Source organism: Silurus aristotelis (assembly GCF_946808225.1).
Source record: "Silurus aristotelis genome assembly, chromosome: 13".
In the NCBI taxonomy this organism is placed as follows: Eukaryota; Metazoa; Chordata; class Actinopteri; order Siluriformes; family Siluridae; genus Silurus; species Silurus aristotelis.
Window position 1 is genome coordinate 7,269,283 of NC_139586.1, and position 24,047 is coordinate 7,293,329.

A 24,047-nucleotide genomic window follows, 5' to 3' on the forward strand; every position below is an offset into this window, starting at 1 on the left:
TGTAGGACATTTAGAAGAAACATTGCTACTTAAACTTATATAGTCTATTATTGTCTTCCTTAGTGCCTTAATACTAATTAAGCATGACTTGAACATGTAATAGGAACATGACAACCGTCAAAATTAGGAGCATTACAGTATGTTCTCAGTAAGTGTTGCTGCTGGTATCAGAAATGATTAGCAACCATGTGCTGGTTCAAAAATAGATCAAGCTGCCATCTAGTGGAAACAAATTTATGTACATGCTGTTTACATTCCTGCTGTTTTTCAACTTGCACTGTATGAACAAAAGTATTGGGACAGCTGACAATGCCCAAACTATAGGATGTCTTTGGATGTGGTTTTATTAAATCTTTCCTTCAGTTGAACTAGGAGACCCAAACCTGTTCCAGCATGACTATGCAACGCACTAAGCAAGCTTCATTAAAATATGGTATACTTGGGTTGGAAAGGAAGATCTTAAGGGGCCTGTTAAAAAAAATTCCTGACCGCAAGCCTACTGAACACTTTAGATGAAATGAAACACTGACTTCACATGTTATTGACAGACACCCTCTAAGACCCCTGTGGCTGAATCTACCTTTGTTTATGTGATCCAACTCTTGTTCATGTGTGACCCAAGTCATTAATCTGTTAATTAATCTGTTAGTTAATTAATTCTCATTAATATCAGTAGCAGATGGTCTGGGCCAGCAAGGCCTTCTCTGCTGGTGCACTGAACTACATTTACATCCTAAATTCTAATATTTGTTTCATGAAATTGTATTAATTTATTCCCAACAGTATATTCTCTTTATTTTGTAGCATTTCTTTTGGCTGCACTGCTTCCAGTACGTGTATGGGGAGGTTAGATTTTTTTGTCCAATCAGATTTCAGCCTCTATGTGCTGCCATGTAACTCTAATCTGTCCAGGACCTTCAAAGTCTGTTCTGCTGGCGCTTTTTTTTAAACCATAATCTCCTTAATAAATAGCTGTTTCTTTAACCAATCAGATTTCATATTTGCCTCACAGGGCCATCTAGCTGGTCCAGAGTAGCGTCAGCATTTTTCTGTTCTCTGATTGGTTGGAGTTGTCTTAACTGGGTTTCTTGCTTTAGTAAAATGGTATTTACCCTCCATACGTGAAATGTCTCTCTCTCTTTAATGCCACACGTTATATTGCGTTTTTGTATAGTATTGATGGTTTCTATAATTGCGACGTGATGGTGGTATTAAGAGGTGAATTAAGTTGGGTAAGTCCCCACTAAAGCCCCAGGTACCAAATTCACAGCCCGCCACTGTTAAATACAATAAATTATACTCATCCAAAACAAATGACTTTTTTTTTTTAAAAACAAATTTTATTTTGGTCCCATTTGTAGGGTTTAGTCAAATAGCCCAAATCCCATGTCGTCATCAGATTCTTCTGACTCCTCTTTCTTTTCCTCCTTCTTCTCCTCAGCTGCTGCTAAAAAAAGAAAGTAAAATAAAATTAGATATAGAACACAGTAATATATCTAAAAGCAAAAAAATCATGCTTTGGCAACATTTTCCATATCAAAGTAGTCATGCATGCATGTCTTATTTTTTTTTTAATTAAAATCTTAAACTGGCATTATACACTAGTTTAAAACGAGCTGTAGGACAGCCACTAACCTGCAGGAGCTGCAGCACCTCCAGCAGCAGGAGCACCAGATGCCGCCACTGCAACAGCGCCACCAGATGGCACACTGGCTAGTTTACTGTAACCTACCAGAGATGAGAGATGATAGATAAAAAAAAAAAAAAAAAAAAACACCACTTTATTAATAAGGATGTTGGTAAAGCAAAGATTTATGCAAAGTTCAAGCTTCCTGTAATTTAGTCGCTATTTTAAAGATAAATATAAAAGCATTATAACTGAGTATTAACATAGAATTTTCCCTGAAAATACTGGCAAACATTTTAAAACATATAAGCGATATGAGGCCTATTTGGGAAAGGTATAGGCAACATTTTCAACTAAACTAACTTGAGTAAGAAGAGAAAATACTTTTTTGAGAAAGAACTTTAAATCAGATGCACTCTATAGAATGACTTTATATAGATATACGATACTCAGAGTAATCACCTCAGTGGTACATAAAAAATTTAAACTATGATTACTGTTGTTTTTTAGTTGCAGGACTTTGTTTGACATACATGATCAATTTAAAAAATAATTTCTTTATTTTTTTTATTTAATATTCCACACCTTTGGTTGCCTTTCTGTAATATTGCCACAAACCGAGGAACCTCATCATAATTTCCTACTTGCTAGTTTCAATAAAGATTTTTAATGTGAATCCATAAAGCTGGTAATAGAAGCCCAATAAAAAACACTTTATAAAAAATATAAATATTTATCCTTAGCGCATCATGTGTAAATAATAATCTCACATTTAGTGACTACAATGTGAACAGATAATGATGCCTAATGCATACAAAGTGAGACTCACCTTGAGCTATCACATCCTCAACTGATTTGCCATTGAGCTCTGACACGACCTGTTGCAATAAATAATTATAGTAAAATTACTTGATGTTGACTGACAACACAAAGCAGGCAACCATGGAAGACAAGGCTTGAACTTATGAACTCATCTCTGATGTTTTAAAGAATTGGTAAGAAACGTCTCAAAGAGACGGTAAAAGTCAATTCAATTTATAAAACCTCTCATTAAGAAACAAGTACTAAGCTTAGTGTTTTACACACAAGCAACGCACATACCTTACCATAGATAATTTTTCCATATATCTGCATAGTCTAGAGGTGTTCTGATTACACCACAGAAATGTGCCAACAATTACAACACTTAATTTATTTATTGACATTAGGGTGTAACAATTCCTCTAGTAATTATATTACAAAAAATGATCAAGGAAAATTATTTTGCCCCGATGCTTAATTTAGTCCATTTAACTACACACAATGTGTTTCCCAAGAACCATAATTACTGAGGCACCACCTGCTAAACTCTGTAGCGTTCTGGACAGCGAACACAGAAGACGCTGCAGAATGAAAAATGGAGGTATGTGGATAAAACAGTGAGGGGCTAGGAGAAGATTCGTATGGAATCCCGTTTCCGCCACATTAAATAAAAAAGTTTGCCTGATTCCGAGTAATTCTGACTTTATTTCCACCATCCAACCAGATTCAAGTCATAGAAAGAAACAAAGTTTCCAAAGTTTGGGATAATTTTAAACCCAAACATAACGAAAAAACAGTGCATTTTTCCTTTTTTTGGAGCAGTCTACTTTTTTCTGATCTGGGAAACTTTGCTAAGCAATGTGACACTGGAGGCTTCCAGTTAAAATGTTAAACAAATGTCTTCTAATAAAATACAAACACCCACATCAATATAAATTCTATAAATTATTTGGCCTTATAATCTGTTACTATAAAAACAAGAACGTTTTATAATAAGCACATAAACCAGTTGCCACAGTCGTACTGTTATACAGAAATAATGTACACATCCTGACCCATCAGATTTGGTGCAAAGACTCTCTTCAAAAAGATTGAAGGGTGATTTTTGTGTCCTTATCCCACCTTTTTCATGCGGGTCTCGTCAGCTTCAATGCCCACGCTCTCCAGGATCTTCTTGATGTCAGTGCCACTGGGGTTCTCTTTGCCCCCCAGAGCAGCCAGCAGGTAAGCAGCTACGTAACGCATCCTTAAATAGAGGGGGGAAGTCAAGCTAGTCACATGGAAAAGCACATCAATAGAAACCATCCAAATACTAAATTTAAATACTAACTATATAACTTCTACAATTTTAGAATATATTATTTAATAAATATATATTGTTGGATCATCAATTATAAATATATATCTATATTTTAAACATACACCTTGAAACAAGACTACAGCAGCAACAGAAGCCTGTATGCAGATTAGCTTGGAGCTAACACTAACACAAGTAACTGCTCATGTTACTTCAGCTCGAATTAATCATATTGTACACTTGCAGAAAACATACAGTAAATATATGTACACAAAATAATTTTTATTTCATCCTTTTGAAAGCAATAGTCATATTTAAACACGCACTTCTCCGAGAGTACAGGGGTAACGCGTATTCACCACAGAGCGCGTGCAGGCGGAAAGGAAGTGGACGGGGACAGGAAACCGGACGTAACGTCGGCAAGCGTGGTCACGTGTTCAGACTAACCGTCTATTGGTGAAAAGTCCCCCCTCCTCTCTCTCTCTCTCTCTCTAAACGAAAGAAACATAGAAAGAGACTGAAAAAAGTAATGAACAGTGGTGGAAAACTCTCAACTTCTGCAGTAAAACTACTATTACTTAATTTTACTATTACTGAGTAGCTCAACTAAATATATCGCATAAAACTGAAAACTTTTTGTATTAGATAATAATAATAAAAAAAATTCCTGTAAGAAAAATTTCCCGGAAGAAAAAAAGAATAGTAAATAAATAATAATATATAAATAATTATTAATAATTATTATTATTTAATAATGATTTAACAAGTATTATTATTATTTAATAATTATTATTATTATTAGGGTGGATGATGCTTTTCAACCACCACTGAAAAAAATCACATTATATTTTGTATGCTACTGGTTCACGTTCTGCGCATGCGTTTAAAAAAATTGGGGGCTTAAGAGTCATCGGGCCCATTCGTAGTGGGGAGTTGGCGTCACTTAAATGCAATTTATGGCTGCTGTGGCTGATTCATAAATTGGAACATCAATACAAATTGAACTGCATGATGTCATTTTAATTGAAAATATCACCTTCATGGTGTTGGACTTTGGATCAGAAGGTTGTGAACTGTTAATCCTGGGCCCCTGATTAATTTCCTTAACCCTTAACTTGTATAAAACCGAGATAATCGTAAGATGCTCTGGATAAGGGCATCTGCCACATAACATAATTGTTGATGTTTGTAAATTAGTTCAAACTAATAGTAAATTAGTACACCTTATAGCAAATATGAAAAGTAAGGGATATATATATATATATATATATATATATATATATATATATATATATATATATATATATATATATATATGTATATATATATATATATACACACACACACACATATATATATATATATATATATATATATATATATATATATATATATATATATATACAGTGAGGAAAATAAGTATTTGAACACCCTGCTAATTTGCAAGTTCTCCCACTTAGAAATCATGGAGGGGTCTGAAATTGTCATCGTAGGTGCATGTCCACTGTGAGAGACATAATCTAAAAAGAAAAATCCAGAAATCACAATGTATGATTTTTAAACTATTTATTTGTATGATACAGCTGCAAATAAGTATTTGAACACCTGTCTATCAGCTAGAATTCTGACCCTCAAAGACCTGTTAGTCTGCCTTTAAAATGTCCACCTCCACTACATTTATTATCCTAAATTAGATGCACCTGTCTGAGGTCGTTAGCTGCATAAAGACACCTGTCCACCCCATAAAATCAGTAAGAATCTAACTACTTACATGGCCAAGACCAAAGAGCTGTCCAAAGACACTAGAGACAAAATTGTACACCTCCACAAGGCTGGAAAGGACTACGGGGAAATTGCCAAGCAGCTTGGTGAAAAAAGGTCCACTGTTGGAGCAATCATTAGAAAATGGAAAAAGCTAAACATGACTGTCAATCTCCCTCGGACTGGGGCTCCATGCAAGATCTCACCTCGTGGGGTCTCAATGATCCTAAGGAAGGTGAGAAATCAGCACAGAACTACACGGGAGGAGCTGGTCAATGACCTGAAAAGAGCTGGGACCACCATTTCCAAGGTTACTGTTGGTAATACACTAAGACGTCATGGCTTGAAATCATGCATGGCACGAAAGGTTCCCCTGCTTAAACCAGCACATGTCCAGGCACGTTTTAAGTTTGCCAATCAAAACGTGCGAAGGATCCGCTGTGGCGACCCCTAACGGGAGAAGCCGAAAGAAGATATATATATATATATATATATATATATATATATATATATATATATATATATATATATATATATATATATATATATATATCCCATGTTATTAATCATAAATGTGTTGTTGATAAGTGACATGTGATATGTTGATGTGAATTACTGTACATTATGTCAGTTTTCAGGATACAGGCTTAGGTGCAACTTGTTTTAAAAATGTCTCTCTATATGTATTCTCTATTATATGAAAAATATATGTATGTATAACTAAAATAATTGTTTAAGTAGAAAAGAAAACGCAAAAATGCATTTAGAAATGCATTTGCGTTCCCAGTTCATCTCACCTACTCTACACACTCGAGTCAAATATGATTAAAATATGACTTATCTAGTTACGTTAGCTTGTTTACAATAGCTTGTAGCATAGTGCACTGACACTAACACACCAAAGCCGTTTCCCATGCAGTGTTTTATTTGGGACGACTTGGCATAATGTTAATTTAAGAGAAATTTTTAATTTATTGTCCCTCTCTACTGTTAAATGAAATTTACACCCATGTTCCTAGAGTTCAACTTTGGCAGAATATGATGGTCTGCACCACTGGTGTCTGATTGTCCATCTCCAGTTATCTTGTGGTTGTAGTGCAGTAGTTTCCAGAACGATATTTTTATCCTTGCATTTTGTTATTTCAATTTGTTTTGTTATTAACGGATTTCATTTAAAATGTTGCAAAGTACAAAACTCCTAACAAAATGTAATTAAGGAAAAAAATATTTAAAAACTACTTTAAAAAGTACAAGTACACAAATAAGTACTCAATTAAATGAGCAATTGTAATTTGTTACTTTACACCTCTGATAAGTATTAGAAAAAAGGAAGGCAGTAGGAGTTCACACTTTTATTATGCATGAGACTTTCTGGGACTTAAAAACAATCAGCACAATTTAATACCATAACATTTTAGCTGCTTCTACATTGTTCAGATTGTTTAGCTTCAGGGGTTCACTGTAGTTCCTGTAGTGTAGGAAGTGATGTCATACTCAGTGATGTGAGCTTACATTGTGGTTATTTTTGTGAAAAATAGGTAAAATATGTTGTACATTCTGTACATAAAAAAAAAAAAAAAAGAATTCTGGCACTAAAACCCTCTCAGTAGTTGTGCATTAAATTAAAGAAATGTATTTATTTAATAAATTCAAACTGAGCTTTTACATGCTGTTTACATGCTGTCTTTTGCACCCCTTGAGTGCTGCTGTTTCTTGCACTGCATTGTGTCTGTTTATATTTACTACCAGTTATAGTTTTTACAGTTCTCCTTGCACAGTACTGTATAATCAAAGTATACAGTAGGTTTACTGGTCGGCACTATCTTGGGTTTTGTGTCTTGTCTTGTGTTGTCTTCTGTTGTCTGTCTGTACTGTCTGTCTGTACTGTTTTTCATCTCCACTGTTCGCACTAGGTTGCGCTCAATGCACTTTACGTAGCTTGTGTTGTGTGGTAGCTCTATGTTGTTGTTAATGTAGCACCAGGGTTCCGTAAGAGCGTTGTCTTGTTTTGACTGTGTACTGTGTACCACTGTGTATAGTAGAAATGACAATAAAAGCCTCTTGACTTGACTTATGCTTGAAGACACATAAAAAGGATGACAAGGAAAACGTGTCTTGTACAGAATCACGCTCCTACATAAGTAAACATATATGAACAGACATAGGCACATAGACATATAAACCTATAACATATAGAACTCAACTTATACCTATATAAAATATATAATACCTATAAAATCTTATAACCTATATAAGCTTCTATATACATATGCAACCTATATAGACCTACAATAGCTAGCCTATTGAAAAAAAAAAATCTGACCTCAGATAAATACTTTACATAAAATAGAGACATTCAGGCAAATAAAATGTCCTTGTTTGTTCAAAACAGTGTCAAGTGCACAGGAAGAGAGACAAAAGTATGACTAAGATGGATGGTTCACCAAGCCCACTCATTCACCATCTACTCTAAAGTTTACTCTCTCTTTAATTAATCTCTCTCTCTCATTAATACATCTATGCATATGAATAAATGTGTTATAATTTGTCTTGCCAGAAGGCAGGCATAAACATAATCTAGAAACGCCACAATCCGAGGCTCATTTAAAATGTCCTAAGGCAAAGTAGAAAACTGTTCTGTGGTTAGACAAATAAATATGGTAATTTATTTTTAGAAACGGTACCACGTCCTCTGGAATAGGTTTTAGTGCAACGAGTGATTCCATCCAGAAAAGTATTTTTAAAGGAAAAGCTTGCATAGTTGAGAAAGACAATGCTAACTGCATACTGCAACTATTTAAATAGCTTGACTTCATAGTAGAAGAGTCTGGGTGCTGAACTGGCCTGCCTGCAGTGTAGACATTTCACAGTTTGAAAACATTTGGCACATCATCAAACAAAAAAATAAAACAAAGGATGCCCAGAACAGTTAAGCACACATATGGGACAACATTCTTCTTCCAAAACTGGCCTTTTTAGTTCTGACATGAATACGGACAGAAGACGTGATGCTACACAGTGGTAAACATGGCCCTGTTTAAATTTTTTTTAGAGCTTTTGCACCATCAACATTTTCCTTAACATTATATATATTATCAATTTAAACATTTGAAATGTTTTTGTTTTATTGTGAATAGAATATGAATATTTGAGATTTGCAAATCATTGCATTCAGGTTTTATTTACATTTTGCACAAACTGTCCAAAATTTTTGGAATTCGAAAAATGCCACTAGTAAAGTTTGTTTACTGTTGCTTTAGCTCTGCAAAACATTCTGCTGGAGAATATTTACACATTTATTTACTATTCTTTACTACTGCGTCACATTGTGTTTAATCCCACTTTATCTTTTACTATGATGACAAAACTGTATAAGAGACAAGAAAAGAAGACTGAGTAACAACAAGAAGTGGAAAGGGACAGAATAAAGGTGGCGACACAAGATCTAAATAGTAATAAGTGCAATTCATAAATACAGGGTTTTAATTGATCATGATATAAAAGTTATCTATTAATCATTATATACAATTTAAATTATTGATAATATAAAATTTATAAATAGATAGAAAACATTTCAATTGTCATGAATATGATTACATACAAAAATTACATACTTGTACATCTCTCTCTCTCAGTGAAAATAAAATGTATGACCTCCTGCATGACAATGCACAACATGTTCTTTCTTTCATTGCTCACTGTTGCTGGCAGCATCAGGATAATGCATGCAATAATGAATTTTCTTCCTCTATATTCCCCTATGGATCTCCAGTGCACTGTGTGGATTCTCCAGTCCAGCAGAGAGCTGCTTCACTCCTGCATCATGAAGTTCAAGTCAAGAAGCTTTTATTTCATTTAAATAATTTATAGCTGACGCAGTACACAATGAAATGAGACAACGTTTCCTCCAGAACCCCGGTGCTGCATAAAACATAAAGCGACATTACGCAACATAAAGCTATATAAAAGAACACAGAGCTAAGTAAGTTAGAGACTAAAGTAAGTTGTCGTTGCCACATGAAGTGCATCGTGTGCAACCTAGAGCAAACAGTGCAAGACAAAAACAAGCAAACAACACAAGACACAATGTGCAAAAGAGAGACCTATAAACAAGAGTGTACTTCTAAACATGAATACAATGTTGTGCAAATCATATAAATTGAAATATATGATTGATATGATATGGGTGGTGCTGAAGACATGGATGTATACAAAGTGAAGTGAAATGAGTATTGAGTATGTGTTGAGTTAAGGTTGTAACAGTTCAGTAACACACAGTGAGTGAGTGTGTGAGTTTTTTTACAGGCAGTTCTTTGTGTTGAGGAGCCTGATGGCTTGAAGTAAAAAATTGTTACACAGACTGGATGTTACCTGATGGAAGAAGAGTGAAGAGTGTGTGTGAGGGGTGTGTGGGGTCATCCACAATGTTGTTGACTTTGCGGATGAAGCGTGTGGTGTAAATGTCCCTGATAGAGGGGAAAGAGACTCCAATGATCTTCTCATCAGTCCTCACAATCCTCTGTAGGGTCTCACGATCCGAGACGGTGCATTTTCTCTTTACCAGGCAGCGATGCAGCTGCTCAGGATGCTCTCGATGGTTCCTCTGTAGAATATGGTTAGGATGGGGAAGGAAGCTCGGCCTTACTCGGCCTTCTCAAAAAGTAGATACGCTGCTGTGCTTGCTTGGTGATGAAGCTGGTATTGAGTGACCAGGTGAAGTTCTCTGCCAGATGAACACCAAGGAATTTGGTGCATTAGACAATCCCCATGGAGGATCTATTGATTGTCATTGGAGAATGGCCGCTCTATGCTCTTCTAAAGTCAACCATCTTTAGTTTTGTCAACGTTCAGAGACAGGTTGTTTGCTCTACACCAGGCTATTAACTGTTGCACCTCCTCTCTGCATGCTGACTCATCTTTCTAGCTGATAAGACACACCACGGTCGTATCATTGGGGAACTTAATGATGTGATTCGAGCTGTGCATTGTTACACAGTCAAGAGTCAGCAGAGTGAACAGCAGTTGGCTGAGCAAACAGCCCTGAGGGGCCCCAGTGCTCAGTGTGGTAGTGCTGGAGATGCTGTTCCTGATCCTGACTGACTGAGGTTTTCCAGTCAGGAAGTCCAGGATCCAGATGCAGAGGGAGGTGTTCAGGCCCAGTAGGCTCAGCTTCTCAATCAGCTGCTTAGGGATGATTGTATTGAATTTTTAAACTGAAGTCTATGAACAGCATTCATACGTATGTGTCCTTATTGTCCAGGTGGGTGAGGGCCAGATGTAGGGGTGGTAGATGTGCCTCATTACCAGCCTCTTGAAGCACTTCATTACGATGGGTATCATTCATTTTTTGAGTGTCCTTAGTTCACACAGCAGTATTTTTTAACTGAGAACTAAAAATAGAACTCTACAGCTTTCTTCTTTCAGAATACACCCTCACATCATGAAATATGGCCTGCTGATAAATGAAGAAAATGAGAGAAAAAGAGAGCACGAGAGAGAGCAAGAGAAAGAGAGAGAGAGAGAGAGAGAGAGAGAGAGAGAGAGAGAGAGAGAGAGAAAGTTGGATGATGTAGAAAAAGTGAAGAAGGAAGTGGGAGCAGCTAATAAGAGGATGTTGAGTTGAAAGTGGGTTGGCCAAGATAATATACCAGTTAAAGCATTGAGATCTCCACATGATATGGCAGTGGAGATTTTAACTGGATTGTTTAAAAAAAACTATCGAGTACTGGTGCTGCTACTAAATTTGAAGAATTAGAGACTGGTGGATGCTAGGCTAAAAAGACAGGTGCCCATCTGTGAGTAACAGTATGGTTTCATGCCAGGAATGAGCTCTACAGATACAATATTTGTTTGAAGAATGTTGATGGAGAAGTATAGTATAGGTCAAACAGTTGCATTGAATGTTTGTGGATCTAGCGAAAGCATATGACAAGGTACTGGAAGAGGAGTTGTGGTATTGTTTGAGGAAGTCAGGTGTGGCAGAGTAGTATGTCAGGGTGGTGCAGGACATGTATGAGGACAGTGTGATAAATGTGAAGTGTGCAGAAGAAATTAACCATTTCCTGTTTGGAGTTTGCATATGTACTATGATGTTCATGGATGATATTGTGATTTGTGGCAAAAGTAGGAAGCAGGTTAAGACAAGCCTGGAGAGGTTGAGCTATGTGCTGGAGGAAGGGGAATGAAGTCAATTGAAGCTAGACAGAGTACATGTGTGTGAATGAAAGAGAGAGCAGTGGAGTGGTGTGGTTGCAAAGAGTAGAAGTGGTGAAGGTAAATGAGTTGAAATACCTGTTGTCAACTGTGCAAAGTAATGGAGGGTGTGTTAGAGAAGTGAAAAGAAGAGTGCAGGCAGGGTGGAGTGTGCGGAGAAAAATGGCAGGAGTGATTTGTGATTGAAGGGTATTTGCAAGAGTAAAAGGGAAAGTTTAGAAGACTGTGGTAAGAATATGTTGTATGGTTTAGAGACAAAAAGCCAGGATTCAGAGTTGGAGGTGCTAAAGTTGAAGAGGCTGTCATTGAGAGTGACGAGGATAGACAGGACTAGAAATAAGTTAATTAGAGGGACCATGCAACTAGGACGTTTTGGAGACAAAGTGAGAGAGTTGCGATTGAGATGATTTGGTCATGTGAGAAGAGGAGGGACATGGGTTATATTGGTTTAAGAATGCTGAGGATGGAGGCACCAGGCAGGAGGAAATAATAAAAAAAAAAAACAAGGAAAAGGTTTATGGATGTGGTGAGGGAAGACTTGCAGGTGGTTAGATTGAACGAGGCAGATGTAGAGGACAATGATATGGAGACAAATTATCCACTGTGGTGATCTCTAATGAGAGCAATCAAAATAAAAAGAAGAAGAAGAAGAAGAAGAAAAGTACTATTTGATAACAATACAATAGAACAATAGAACAATACAATACAATATATTGATACAATAGAACAATAGAAACAGGTCTCCATGAGTACAGACATCAGAGAAATTGTCTTGTTGACCACTGTAAAGTTTGACTTGATTGACATGTTAATAAAGAAAGTGTTTTTAATGTAAGTAAAACAAAAAGTCTTATTTATTACAGTGAATACAAATTAATTTATTAATAAACAAGTGTAGAGGTACAAACCCGATTCCAAAAAAGTTGGTACACTGTACAAATTGTGAATAAAACAAAAATTTACAAATCTCATAAACTTTTATTTTATTTACAAAAGAATATAGATAACATATCAAATGTTGAAAGTGAGACATTTTGAAATGTCATGCCAAATATTGGCTCATTTTGGATTTCATGAGAGCTACACATTCCAAAAAAGTTGGGACAGGTAGCAATAAGAGGCCGGAAAAGTTAAATGTACATATAGGGAACAGCTGAAGGACCAATTTGCAACTAATTAGGTCAATTGGCAACATGATTGGTTATAAAAGGAGCCTGTCAGAGTGGTAGTGTCTCTCAGAATTCAAGATGGGCAAAGGATCACCAATTTCCCCAATGCTGCGGCAAAAAAAGTTTCTCAGCGAAAAATTGCAGAGATTGAAGTTATCATCATCTACAGTACATAATATCATCCAAAGAATCAGAGAATCTGGAACAATCTCAGTGCGTTCCATACTGGATTCCCATGATCTTTGGGCCCTTAGACTAGGCACTGCATCACATACAGGAATGCTACAGTAATGGAAATCACAACATGGGCTCAGGAATACTTCCAAAAACATTGTCGGTGAACACAATACAATGTGCAATTCGCCGTTGCTGGCTAAAACTCTATAAGTCTAAAAAGAAGCCATATCTAAACGTGATCCAGAAGCGCAGACATTTTCTCTGGGCCAAGGCTCATTTAAAATTAACTGTGGCAATGTTCACAATGTGTGAAAACTGTTCTGTTTAATCATTTGATATGTTATCTATGTTGTGTTCTGAATAAACTATTGAAATTTGAAACTTCCACATCATTTCATTCTGGTTTTATTCACAATTTGTACAGTGTCCCAACTTTTTTGGAATCGGGTTTGTATTTATTCAGCAAATATTTAATTTATAAATTATAAATGTAATGATGAGTTGTCAGATCAGGATCAAATGGACTTGGCCACCCAGCACCCAAGAGGGCACTTAATGTCTGTGCATAGCTGCTTTATTTGCTCTTTTAAACCCCATGCTTTTCCACCAACACCTCAGTGTTATCCACTTTAACATTAATCAAAGTCTTATCAAGGGCTGGACTGAGATGGAATGTCATCAAGACTGTACAACACTGTCAGAGATTTTGAGCCAAAAGTAACTCTGTGAAGAAGTTAGGTGAACTTGTAGGGGGACCTGGGGGCTGTCCAAGGCAGGCACTTGGTTGTGCTTAGAGCCACCAAGGAAACGGCTAAGGCTGTAGGCTGGTCCATGTCAGCCCTAGTAGCCACAGAAAGGCATCTGTGCTTAAGGCCCAAGCCCAGGAGCCGGCCAACCTGAGGGTAGTCCTCTCCAACAAGCGGGCCGCAGCTCACAGGCCCTGACTCTCATAGATCCGTAACCTTAGGAGGGCGGTGTACACCTCATTGCACGGTGCCCATCCCTCCTCAGCACCATCAGGAGGTCAGGCTGTTAACTCTGCCACAGAACGTGCAGTGTGGCTTGATTGGACACTCGTTCCCAAAGCGTTGTGATGCAGCTCGAGTTCCCGAAATGGAATGTCTCTAGGTTGTGTATGTAACCTTAGTTCCCTGGGGGAACGAGACGGTTACGTATGTAAGCCACACTCCAAGCCACACTCCCTGCATCCCTGCCGTGCTTCACTTCTCATGTTTCAGAAGCTAGTGTTGGCTCCACTGCATGTGCATTTTTTAGCTTCCTAATCATGACGTCACCCAGCCTTGTCGTTGGCCGGATTTCACACGTGATTCAGAGTGTGAGCAACGCAGAAGCATTCCCAAAGCATTGTGACGCACCGTCTCGTTCCCTCAGGGAACTAAGGTTACATACGTAACCTACATACGTAACATACATAACCTTGTCCATCACCACTGCAAACAGGAAAGGGCTCAAAGCTTGATGCATTCCTAACTCCACCGTAAACCAGTCTGTCATTCCTGCTGCACACTTCACTGCTGTCATATTGTCCTCATTCATGTTCTGCACCAACCTCACCCACATCTGACTTCCTCATTGTTAGATTTTTATCATGCCCAAACGAAACTTGGAGAGATTTTCCATACGAACTGTGATGCTCCGTAGTGCCTTTCTGAATTCAGGGAAGAAGAAATACACAGCACACAGAATGTAGCAATGTTTCCTCTCTTCAGTTTATTGCAGGTGGCAGACACGTATTTATACACACAGGATGATACAGTCCACGCACACACACACGAACACGCACACACACATTGGGTAGAAAGCTGACCTAAAGTCGTTTTCCTGTTTAGACTAGAGGATATACCAGTCAGAGATTTGTGAGCCTAGATAAGACTCTCTGTTTACCTTACAGACTAACATCGTAAAAATCCTATAGACACTGAACGGACAAAGGAATGTGTGTGAGATAGTGTGAAAACAGTTTTAACAATAACAATGGCCACTTTAAATCATTTATGATTTAGCATCACACACCAAAACATAGGCTGTTCATCCTGGGAACAGAACCTGTGACATAAACTGCGAATTGAAAGATATTCCATTTCATTCTTTCCCTACATGCAAATAATCCAAAGACTTTGTACAGCAGTTGTTTCACGTTCTCCAAGACATCATGAGACCATTGTTTCTCATTGTTTGTTCAGTATGTCTATAATCAGTGATATAAGGTATAAATAACAGTTTCTTCTCTGAATAATGTATTCAAAGAGAATTAAAAAAGTTTGGAGTCTAGTTACATCTATGCACATATAGCAGGTATCAGGGTACGCTAAACAGTCAAGTGAGTTTGATCTTCACCCCGGAGGTGGCCCCCTTTCTACTAAAAAGAAAAGATCTTTCCGTGGGCTCTCAACTGTTTCAGCCCTGAACACTCACTTAGGCTGGCTTCTTAGGCCAACAGACCAATTAATGCATAGATTAAATAGGTGCGGTTTTGATCCTGCTTGCGCGTATCCACTGTGGCTGATAATCAGTCAGAACTCCAGTTCTGGTTACAGCTAGGACAGTCGCTGGACCCAGATACTTCGGTTCACCGACCTTGATGGGCTTCAGACTTCTTATCAGGACCTGCTGATTAGGCACAAAAGGGTGTGTGGGCTTATCTGTGGGCAGAGGAAGAGTTAGTGAAACATCAGCACTGATAGAATTCAATTTCTCAACCAGGGCAGAAACGTAGTCGTCCACCATCACTTCCAGGTTACCTAAGAAAGAAATGCCAGTGCGTCTCCTGACCCATGGGGTCATGAAAGGTTAGAACATAAAACTTTCAAAGGATTAGTTTTGTTAGAGATAGGGTTAGTTTTGTTAAAGAAAGGTTTTTTTTTTCATTTCTGTGAGTACTACCGGGAGAACAACAGTCCAATTTTTGGCCTGTTTCAATGCAGGCTTTAGTAATGCGCTTAATGGTTCTGTTCGTTCTCTCTACCACTCCAGCTGACTGAGGGTGATAGGGAATATTAAAATAACAATCAATTGCTAAACTTTTAGCCAAAAGTTGTCTTACCTTTAAAGCAAAAGGTGTGCCGTTATCAATTTCAATCACGCTAGGAATACCAAACCTAGAGATGATCTCTTTTGTTAATATTTTGACAACAGTTTTAGCATTCTCTGTCGCACATGCAAATGCTTCTGGCCACTTACTGAATCTGTATAACTATAACCAACAGGTATGTCAAATTTCCTACAGGTGGCATATGTGTAAAATCTATGGCCACTTTGGCAGGGAGTTGAACAGCTTTTAATAAGTTGCCTATGAGATTAAAATGTGCTATGGGCTTTCCATCAGCTGTTTTAAAATCTCTTTGCTTCCATGTTTCAGCAAAATCATGCACCATAAGCATACTTAGAATCAGTGTATATAATCACTAAGTGTGACCAATTCTGCAGCTTGTGCCGATGTGTATGGTAATGATTTAGCTTCAACTATTACATCAGGTAATCTTACAACCGCATATCCACATAAATACACACTAGAAGGTTCTAAACATGAACATCTACTTATAGACAATCCCCCTCTTCCAGGGCCGTATCTAAAAGATCGGGCCTACAAGAGGTCTCACATTCAATTTGTCTAAGGCAATCATGTGCATCATCAAAACCATCTAAGTCAATATCGTCTAGCAGATCACGCAGAGCTTCTACAGCTGAATGCGGCTGAAAAGAAGGCTTAATAGTTAAGTTTTCCGTTACCAAGAGTGTAGTTTCATAACCAGATCTACGTTGTGCTGTCATATGTTGTTTGTTGAGGTTGTATAAATTAGCTGTTACCTGATTTGAGGTGTACAGTATCAAAGGATGTGACAGCACCGTTTTCTCAGCATCCCGGACCATCAGAGCCGCAGCAGTCACTGCACGCAAGCACGAAGGCAACCCTTGTGCTATGTTGTCTAAAAATTTGGAAAGATACGCAACAGGGCGATATCCGTCACCGTGTTCCTGGGCTAGGATCCCCGCAGCCGTACCACCACGTTCGTGCACATAAAGGTGAAAAGGCTTAGCATAACTCGGAAGACCTAGAGCTGGAGCAGACTGTATAGCCTTCTTTAGGGCATCAAAACTGTCAGTCATTTTATGAGACCACAGAATGAGATGTGATGGAGGAGCTCTGTGATCAATAGCACTACGCAAACTTTATCATGCTGTGCGCAGTCAGGGATCCATGCTCGGCAGTAGTTCACCAGTCCCAAGAAGCTCTGTATCTGTTTCACAGTCAGAGGTCTTGAAAACCTAGTCACGAGCTGTACTCGGTCCTGTGACAAGGATGTCATCTGCGTATTGAAGAATGCAGGTTGTTTCCGGCAGGTGTATATCAGCCAAAGTTCAGTGCACTACAGCGGAGAATACGGCTGGCGAGTCAACAAAGCCTTGAGGACGACGTGTCCAGGTGAATTGACATCTCCTATAGGTAAAAGCGAAAAGCGGCTGTGTCTCTGAGGCCAAAGGGACACTGAAAAAAGCAGAACAAAGATCAATCACAGTAAAAAATCCATGAGTCGCTGGTATAGAGTTAACAATGGTAGCTACATCGGGCACCAAAGGAGCTAACAGAATAACTAATTTATTAATCTCACGTAAAGCTTGTGTTAGCCTCCAGCATTTTTTATCTGCCTTTAAGACAGGATTAATCGGTGTGTTATACGGTGAATGTGTCTCGATCAAAACATCTTGTGACACTAATATATTATCAATAACTGGAGCAATGCCAACATTCTTCTCTATCGACAATGGATATTGTTTAACAAAAATCGGATGGTGTGTTTTAATGAGTGGATGATACGGTTTAACCTGGATTAAACCTGCCTCGTCCTTGTGAGAGGCCCATAATTTAGGGTTAACTTCACCTAAACTTGGTTCATCAGGCACGACTTCTGTACTACCCTGAAAGAAATCTTCCGGATGTGGCCGTGGCTCGGTTGAGAGCATGAGGACAGAAGGAAAAACAGTGAGACATTGGTTTAAAAAAAAACAGAATTTCCATTCCCATTTTGTGCATCATATCTCTTCCTAAAATGTTTAAAGGCGAGTTTGGAATTATTGTAAAGCTATGATATAAATTTGTACCAGTCGGCGTCACAGGCAAAAGGTGAGTTACAGGACATGAAATTGGAACTCTATCTATTCCCTAATAGATGAACTTCCCTTTTTTCCTAGGACCTCCTCCTTGAGTTTAGTGCTGAGGCTGGAATGCACCACTTCCTGTTGCAGTGCAAAGCATAAAGGGTTAACTTAACCTGAAGCATAGCAGAAACCTCTAGCAGCATGTAAATCTCTATGAAAAAGTATCTAGATGTGACACAATTTTACTCCATAATGCCAAATGATCTAAATAAGGATTAGTCCAAAAACCAGCACAGGGATTTTCTTCCGGCAGTAAGCGAGAAATGTTATGACCCATCATCTTTACACAGAACAAAGAACAGACACACAACACTTAATACACAGACAATACACAAAACACATAACACTCAGACAATACAGCTGCGCAGGCACCAGGGAGATCACAGTCTTCAAACAAAAAGGTAATCCAGTCTCTCCAATTGGATCACAAATTTTGTAAATTAGGAGAAAAAATAGACTTTAAAGCCAAAACAAGATTGAAGTCTTTTGAAAAATTTTAAAGTCTTTTCAAAATGTCAGTTTTTCTTTAGTTCCTTTTCTCTTTTCTCACCTTTTATTTTTATTTTTTTTTATTCTTAAAACAATTGATTTTTCATTTATCTATTTTTTTCTAATCTTCACTCTCCCTGCTGTGTCTGTAGATGTCTTCTCCTCCTTTGGACAACAACAGCCTAATTTCCACCAATGGCTAACAATACATGTGGCAGTTTTTGGTAACTGGTGCCTCGACTGATCCGGTATGGAGTTCAGGTTTGTGATCTGCATATTTGATTTGCCACAGGTTGTACACTGGGTGCCTTTGCTAATGCAACCCTCCCATTTATCTGGGCTTGGCAGTAAGAGTCCACTCGCTTGTGCAACCCTAATGGCTGGGTTTAAAAAAACAAATAATAATAATAATAAAATTCTAATTATTATCTATTTCAGAGACCTCATTGGTGTTACATCATTCCAAATTTTAGCATTTTTGTGGTAAAACATTTTTTCTATTAAACTTAACTCCACTCATGCAATTTATTTGTAAAAGGCTTTTTTTGGGAGTTTTGGGAGTGACATTATTCCCACATTTTTGATTCTAGTTAGGGACAATCTTTTAAATCACATGCGTCAAACTCAAGGCCCGCGGGGCAAATGTGGCCCGCCACGTCATTTTATGTGAGCTGAAAAGGTCTGATTATCTTATAATAAATAAGTCAAAAGGGTGCATTGATCATAAAATACATTTCCCATAATGCATGCCGATCATGTTACCCGTTAAGTGACGGCATCCCACCTCTAGATTGCAGTGTTTCCACATCAGTGCCATTTTACGAATTAAGAAATACAATAATCCCAAAATGTCCGGGAAGAGAAAAATTTATGCAGATGGAAGGCTGTTTTAAGAAGGACGGGAAGGCGAATATTTGTTTGTGCTTTAAGGAGAAAAAACGGTATGCCCTTTGTTTTATGAGGTAGTGGCGGTTGTCAAAGAGTAAAATCTACGTCTGCATTTTGACACCAAACACTGAGCAAAGTATGCCAAAGTGAACCTTTAAGAAAAACAAAAAATAGTACAAGAATTAAAAGGCAAATTGCGATTCAAGAGAGCCACAACCAAAAACCATGCGGCAGTATAAGCTAGCTTTATTATGGCTGAAGAAATTGCCCATACTGCAAAGTCTTTTTCAGAGGGTGCATTTTTGAAGCATTGCATGGTGAAGGTCTGTGAGCAGGTGTGTCCTGACCAGATACAGACTTTTAAAAATGTCAGTTTATCAAGAAACACCATTGTGGACCGAGTTAAGGAACTAGCAGGAAACCTGGCAACACAGCTGGCCGAAGAGACACGCAGCTACATAGCTTTTTCATTAGCTCTTGATAAAAGCACAGACAACATGGATACAGCGCATCTATCCATTTCTATTAAAGGTGTCATGTCGGACCAGACACAGTTTGGTAAACAACAGCATTCTGGTAAATACGAAACATTCTTTCCAACAACTACAAAAAATATGTGCAAGTGCCTTCAAATATTGCAATTACAAATTTTATTTACAAAAAAATGAAACAAAATGAAAAGTAAGACAGCATGGCACAAAATGCTGCAGCATTCAATTTTGACCATTTAAGATGTTTAGAGCCATTGGTAAAGTAAACATTAATGCTGCCATCAACTTTTCACATATTAATTTTGTAAACAACTGCAAACAGAATCTTCACAGTTCCTGAAAACAGTAAAACAACATGTTTAAATTTTGGTGACAACAATCAACAACGTTAATATTAAAACAGGCCTCTAATTTTTAAAACCACAGGTCTTGGAAATAGGACCGATTTAATCAACAAGTGTGGTGTTGAGAATCTGTATTTTGTGTGAAAGATTGTCAGGGGCGTAGCCATTATTTCAAAAGTGGGGGGACGAAATGTCTAGTGTTACCTGTTTTTTTTTTTCCCCAGTTAACCCTTGTGTAATTGACAGGTTTTATTTGTAATCATATTTTTTTGCTTTATATGCTTTATGATTATATATGATTATAAAACAGAAAGAAAGAAAGAAATACAACAGCTTGGCACTGGGACAGTACCCATAAAAGGACATCTTTGTACCTTATTTACCCCAAAAATGTATAGTTGTACATTAGGGTACACATTGGTACTCTAAGGTAGTAATGTGTATCTTTTTAAATATAAAGTACAAAAAGTCCTTAAAATGGTATTAAGAGTATATTTTTACATATTTCCAATTATTTTGTGTGCAACACTGTTTAGACAGGACTGTGTCAATAGTGACATACAGAAGAAAATAACAAATTAAGTACACTGCTGGACATTAATCAATAGTTTGTATCCTAAATTGTTTTTAAACACTTTAGTATGGGGAACACATATTTACTATTAACTTTGACAAGTTTAGGTATTAGGTAGGATTATGGGATGCAGAATATGGTCATAAAGAATAAGGAATTAATATGTGCTTTCTAAGTAGCCTACTAATAAATAAACCAATGTGCAGTTGTTCATCATACTAATGTGTTAAATATTTTTTTCTATATTTTACTAATTAATTTTTTTATGATTGGTCCATATATAACACTTGTGTATAAATACTTGTGTACAAACACTTGTGTATAAATAGATTATACATTATAAAATAAATAAATAAAAAAACTGCAATAGCAGCCAGGTGTTAAAAGCCACATCTGTTCTCACCAGATGTTCTTACACATGTTTCTTGTGTGACATACTGAATCTGCCCTGATAAAAACCTAGGCTGTCTGTTTCTTGCTCATTTTTGACAACACATAAAAACGTAAAATTTGTGCAATAATGAAAGAGCACCCCATAAAATAAAGATCGTTCCTATCAGCATACTGTAACGTTTCCCCTGTGATCTACCCTCATTCACCGGACTACATCACCCACCATCCTTTGCACCTTGTCATCCACCATGTTTGTTTCCCGTCTTCACCTATCTGTTCACCTGGACTCTATTTATACTCATCACCACTGTCTTCACTCATTGTCGGTTATCGTCTTTACTACGTTGTATGTGTGTGTGATTTACCTGCTCCTTATTATTCAAATCACATCTTTAATGTTACTATTCGTCGTCCTCGTCTCTCCGTACATACTGTGGCACATACATGATATTATGTAGAATTGGCAGAGTTTAACATGCTGTAAAATCTCACTTCAACATTATCTTTATTCTTATTTGAAGGGTTTTGATAACACACTTGTTAAAACAAAAGACGTTATAAAAGAGTTTAAGGAAAATACACAGGAAAAAGTGTTTGTCTAAGCAGCTATTTTTCCTTATAATCATTTAAATCCTTTAAAACTTGCTAATTATTCAACAAGAGCAACACAATTCGGATACCAAATGCCAACTTACACTGCTTGACTTTTTTGTAAAAAATGAGTGAAGCTTTTTTTTTTTTCCGCTTTGAGCTCATCAGAACCGAATGTTGGACTACGGATGCGACTCGAGCTACGGTAATAGTGTGCGTGATGACGTGACAAGTGAGTGACTGATTGCCATGGATACGTGAATGTCATGTATAGACTATCTTTTCTCTTGAATTTTAAATCACTCTGCATTTATATACATTGCTCCATGAATTTACTTTTTTATAAAAAGTGCGGGGGACATGTCCCCCGTGTCCCCCGCGTAATCTACGCCCCTGGATTCTGTGCATCAAGTCCCAGCAACACTTTCTGAAAGAACTCCAAGGTGTACTTTGTCTGATGGATAGCTGAGATTCAGACTGTATATGACTCCCAAAAGAGCAGAAGCCTTGGTGCCACTTTCAAGATTGTGAAGAACTTTCACTCCCTCAACAATGACGCCAACATCCGAAGGTGGGTCAGAGATGTCTGCATCTTTACTTTTGATGATGTAAGTTCCAATGACTGTACTGGCCATGTTTTTCTTGGCATTCCCAAAGTCTGCATCCTACAAAATACAAAACAGAAATACTGTTTAGTCATTTGAATTGCATCAAAAATGCTGGTAGCAAATTAAGGTAATTTAAATAAAAATTAAAAAAAATTAAACCTTAGTATTTTTTTAGTTTATATATTCACAAAAACAGAAGAGATACTTACAACATATTATTTCATGAGGTTTTCGTAGTCTTCATTGAGATACACAGAAAGGGCTCTGAGAACGCAAGCTCTCCGCATTGAGATGGTATCATTCTGTAGAAGAAAAGAGACATTAAGTTATGTCAAATCATCATGCTAAAGTGGAAATAATTCACAAGCATAATGAAAAAAAACAAAAACAGATAACAGACCTGGTCAATGGCAGCCATTAATCTGAAGATTTTAAGTCTTGCAACTCCTCCTATTCTTTGATAAATGCTGGTCAACTTGCTTGTGTAACAATCCAGTTTGGACATAAATATCTGAATTAGTGGGATAGTGGTGATTCGAGTAAATTTGGCAGCAATCTACAGATTCAAGAGACACAAGAGTAGCGTTAAGATGGTGTTCTAAAAATACAATCAAGGTTATTTAATGAATGTGAATTTAGACCAATTCTGTATTGACACATAACTAAAGCACAATTTCACATAAAGGTAAATAAATTACCATGTTTCAACACAAAACTATTAAAGAAATGGTTAAGATGATAAAGCATTAAAACCATACAACCTCCTCTGAACATGTCCAAACCACCTCAATCTCGTCCCCCTCGCTTTGTCTCCAAAACGTCCTACATGTGCTGTCCCGCTAATAAACTTGTTTCTAATCCTGTCCATCTTTGTCACTCCCAAGGCAAACCTCAACATCTTTATCTTCATCTTCTACCTCCAGCGCCACTTCCTGTCTTCTACTCAATGCCAACCATACAACATAACAGGTCTCACCACAATCCTATAAACTTTCCCTTCACTCTTGCAGATAACTTTCTATCACAAATCACTCCTGCCACTCTTCTCCACCCACTCCATCCTGCCTGCACTCTTTTCTTCACTTTTCTAACACACTCTCTATTACTTTGCACTTTTGGTACCTGAACTCCTCCACCTTCTCCACCTCTTCTCCCTGCAACTGCACCACTCCACTGCTCTCCCTCTCATTCACACACATGTACTCTGTTTTACTCCTACTGACTTTCATTCCCCTTCTCTCCAGCGCGTACCTCTACCTCTCCAGGCTCTTCTCAACCTGCTCCTTACTCTCACCACAAATAACAATATCATCCGCAAACATCATAGTCCATGGAGACCCCTGTTTAACCTCATCCGTCAACCTGTCCATCACCACTGCAAACAGGAAAGGGCTCAGAGCCGATCTTTGATGCAGTCCAACCTCGACCTTGAACCAGTCTGTCGTT

The 24,047-nt window shown here is 37.6% G+C and overlaps 1 protein-coding gene and 1 long non-coding RNA gene across 3 annotated transcripts; both read right to left on the reverse strand.

Annotated features, from left to right (window-relative positions):
* Nucleotides 1–1,318: 1,318 nt before the first annotated feature.
* rplp2b (ribosomal protein, large P2 b) lies at nt 1,319–4,172 on the reverse strand. 2 transcript variants are annotated; one of them, XM_083557983.1, is made up of 5 exons: nt 4,052–4,172; nt 3,551–3,674; nt 2,457–2,505; nt 1,636–1,728; nt 1,319–1,444 (listed from the first exon to the last, which is right to left on the reverse strand). In XM_083557983.1, exons 2-5 carry the CDS (start codon nt 3,671–3,673, stop codon nt 1,365–1,367), a joined length of 345 nt encoding a protein of 114 aa, XP_083414109.1. In that variant the 5' UTR covers nt 3,674; nt 4,052–4,172; the 3' UTR covers nt 1,319–1,364. The 2 variants fall into 2 exon arrangements, with proteins under 2 accessions (XP_083414109.1, XP_083414108.1); XM_083557982.1 differs by having other exon boundaries at nt 1,319–1,447.
* An 18,255-nt stretch (nt 4,173–22,427) lies between these two features.
* On the reverse strand, nt 22,428–23,242 carry LOC310735553. Its single transcript, XR_014536327.1, has 3 exons — nt 23,002–23,242; nt 22,811–22,903; nt 22,428–22,658 (listed from the first exon to the last, which is right to left on the reverse strand). It is a non-coding gene; the product is annotated as an uncharacterized lncRNA (long non-coding RNA).
* Nucleotides 23,243–24,047: the final 805 nt, after the last annotated feature.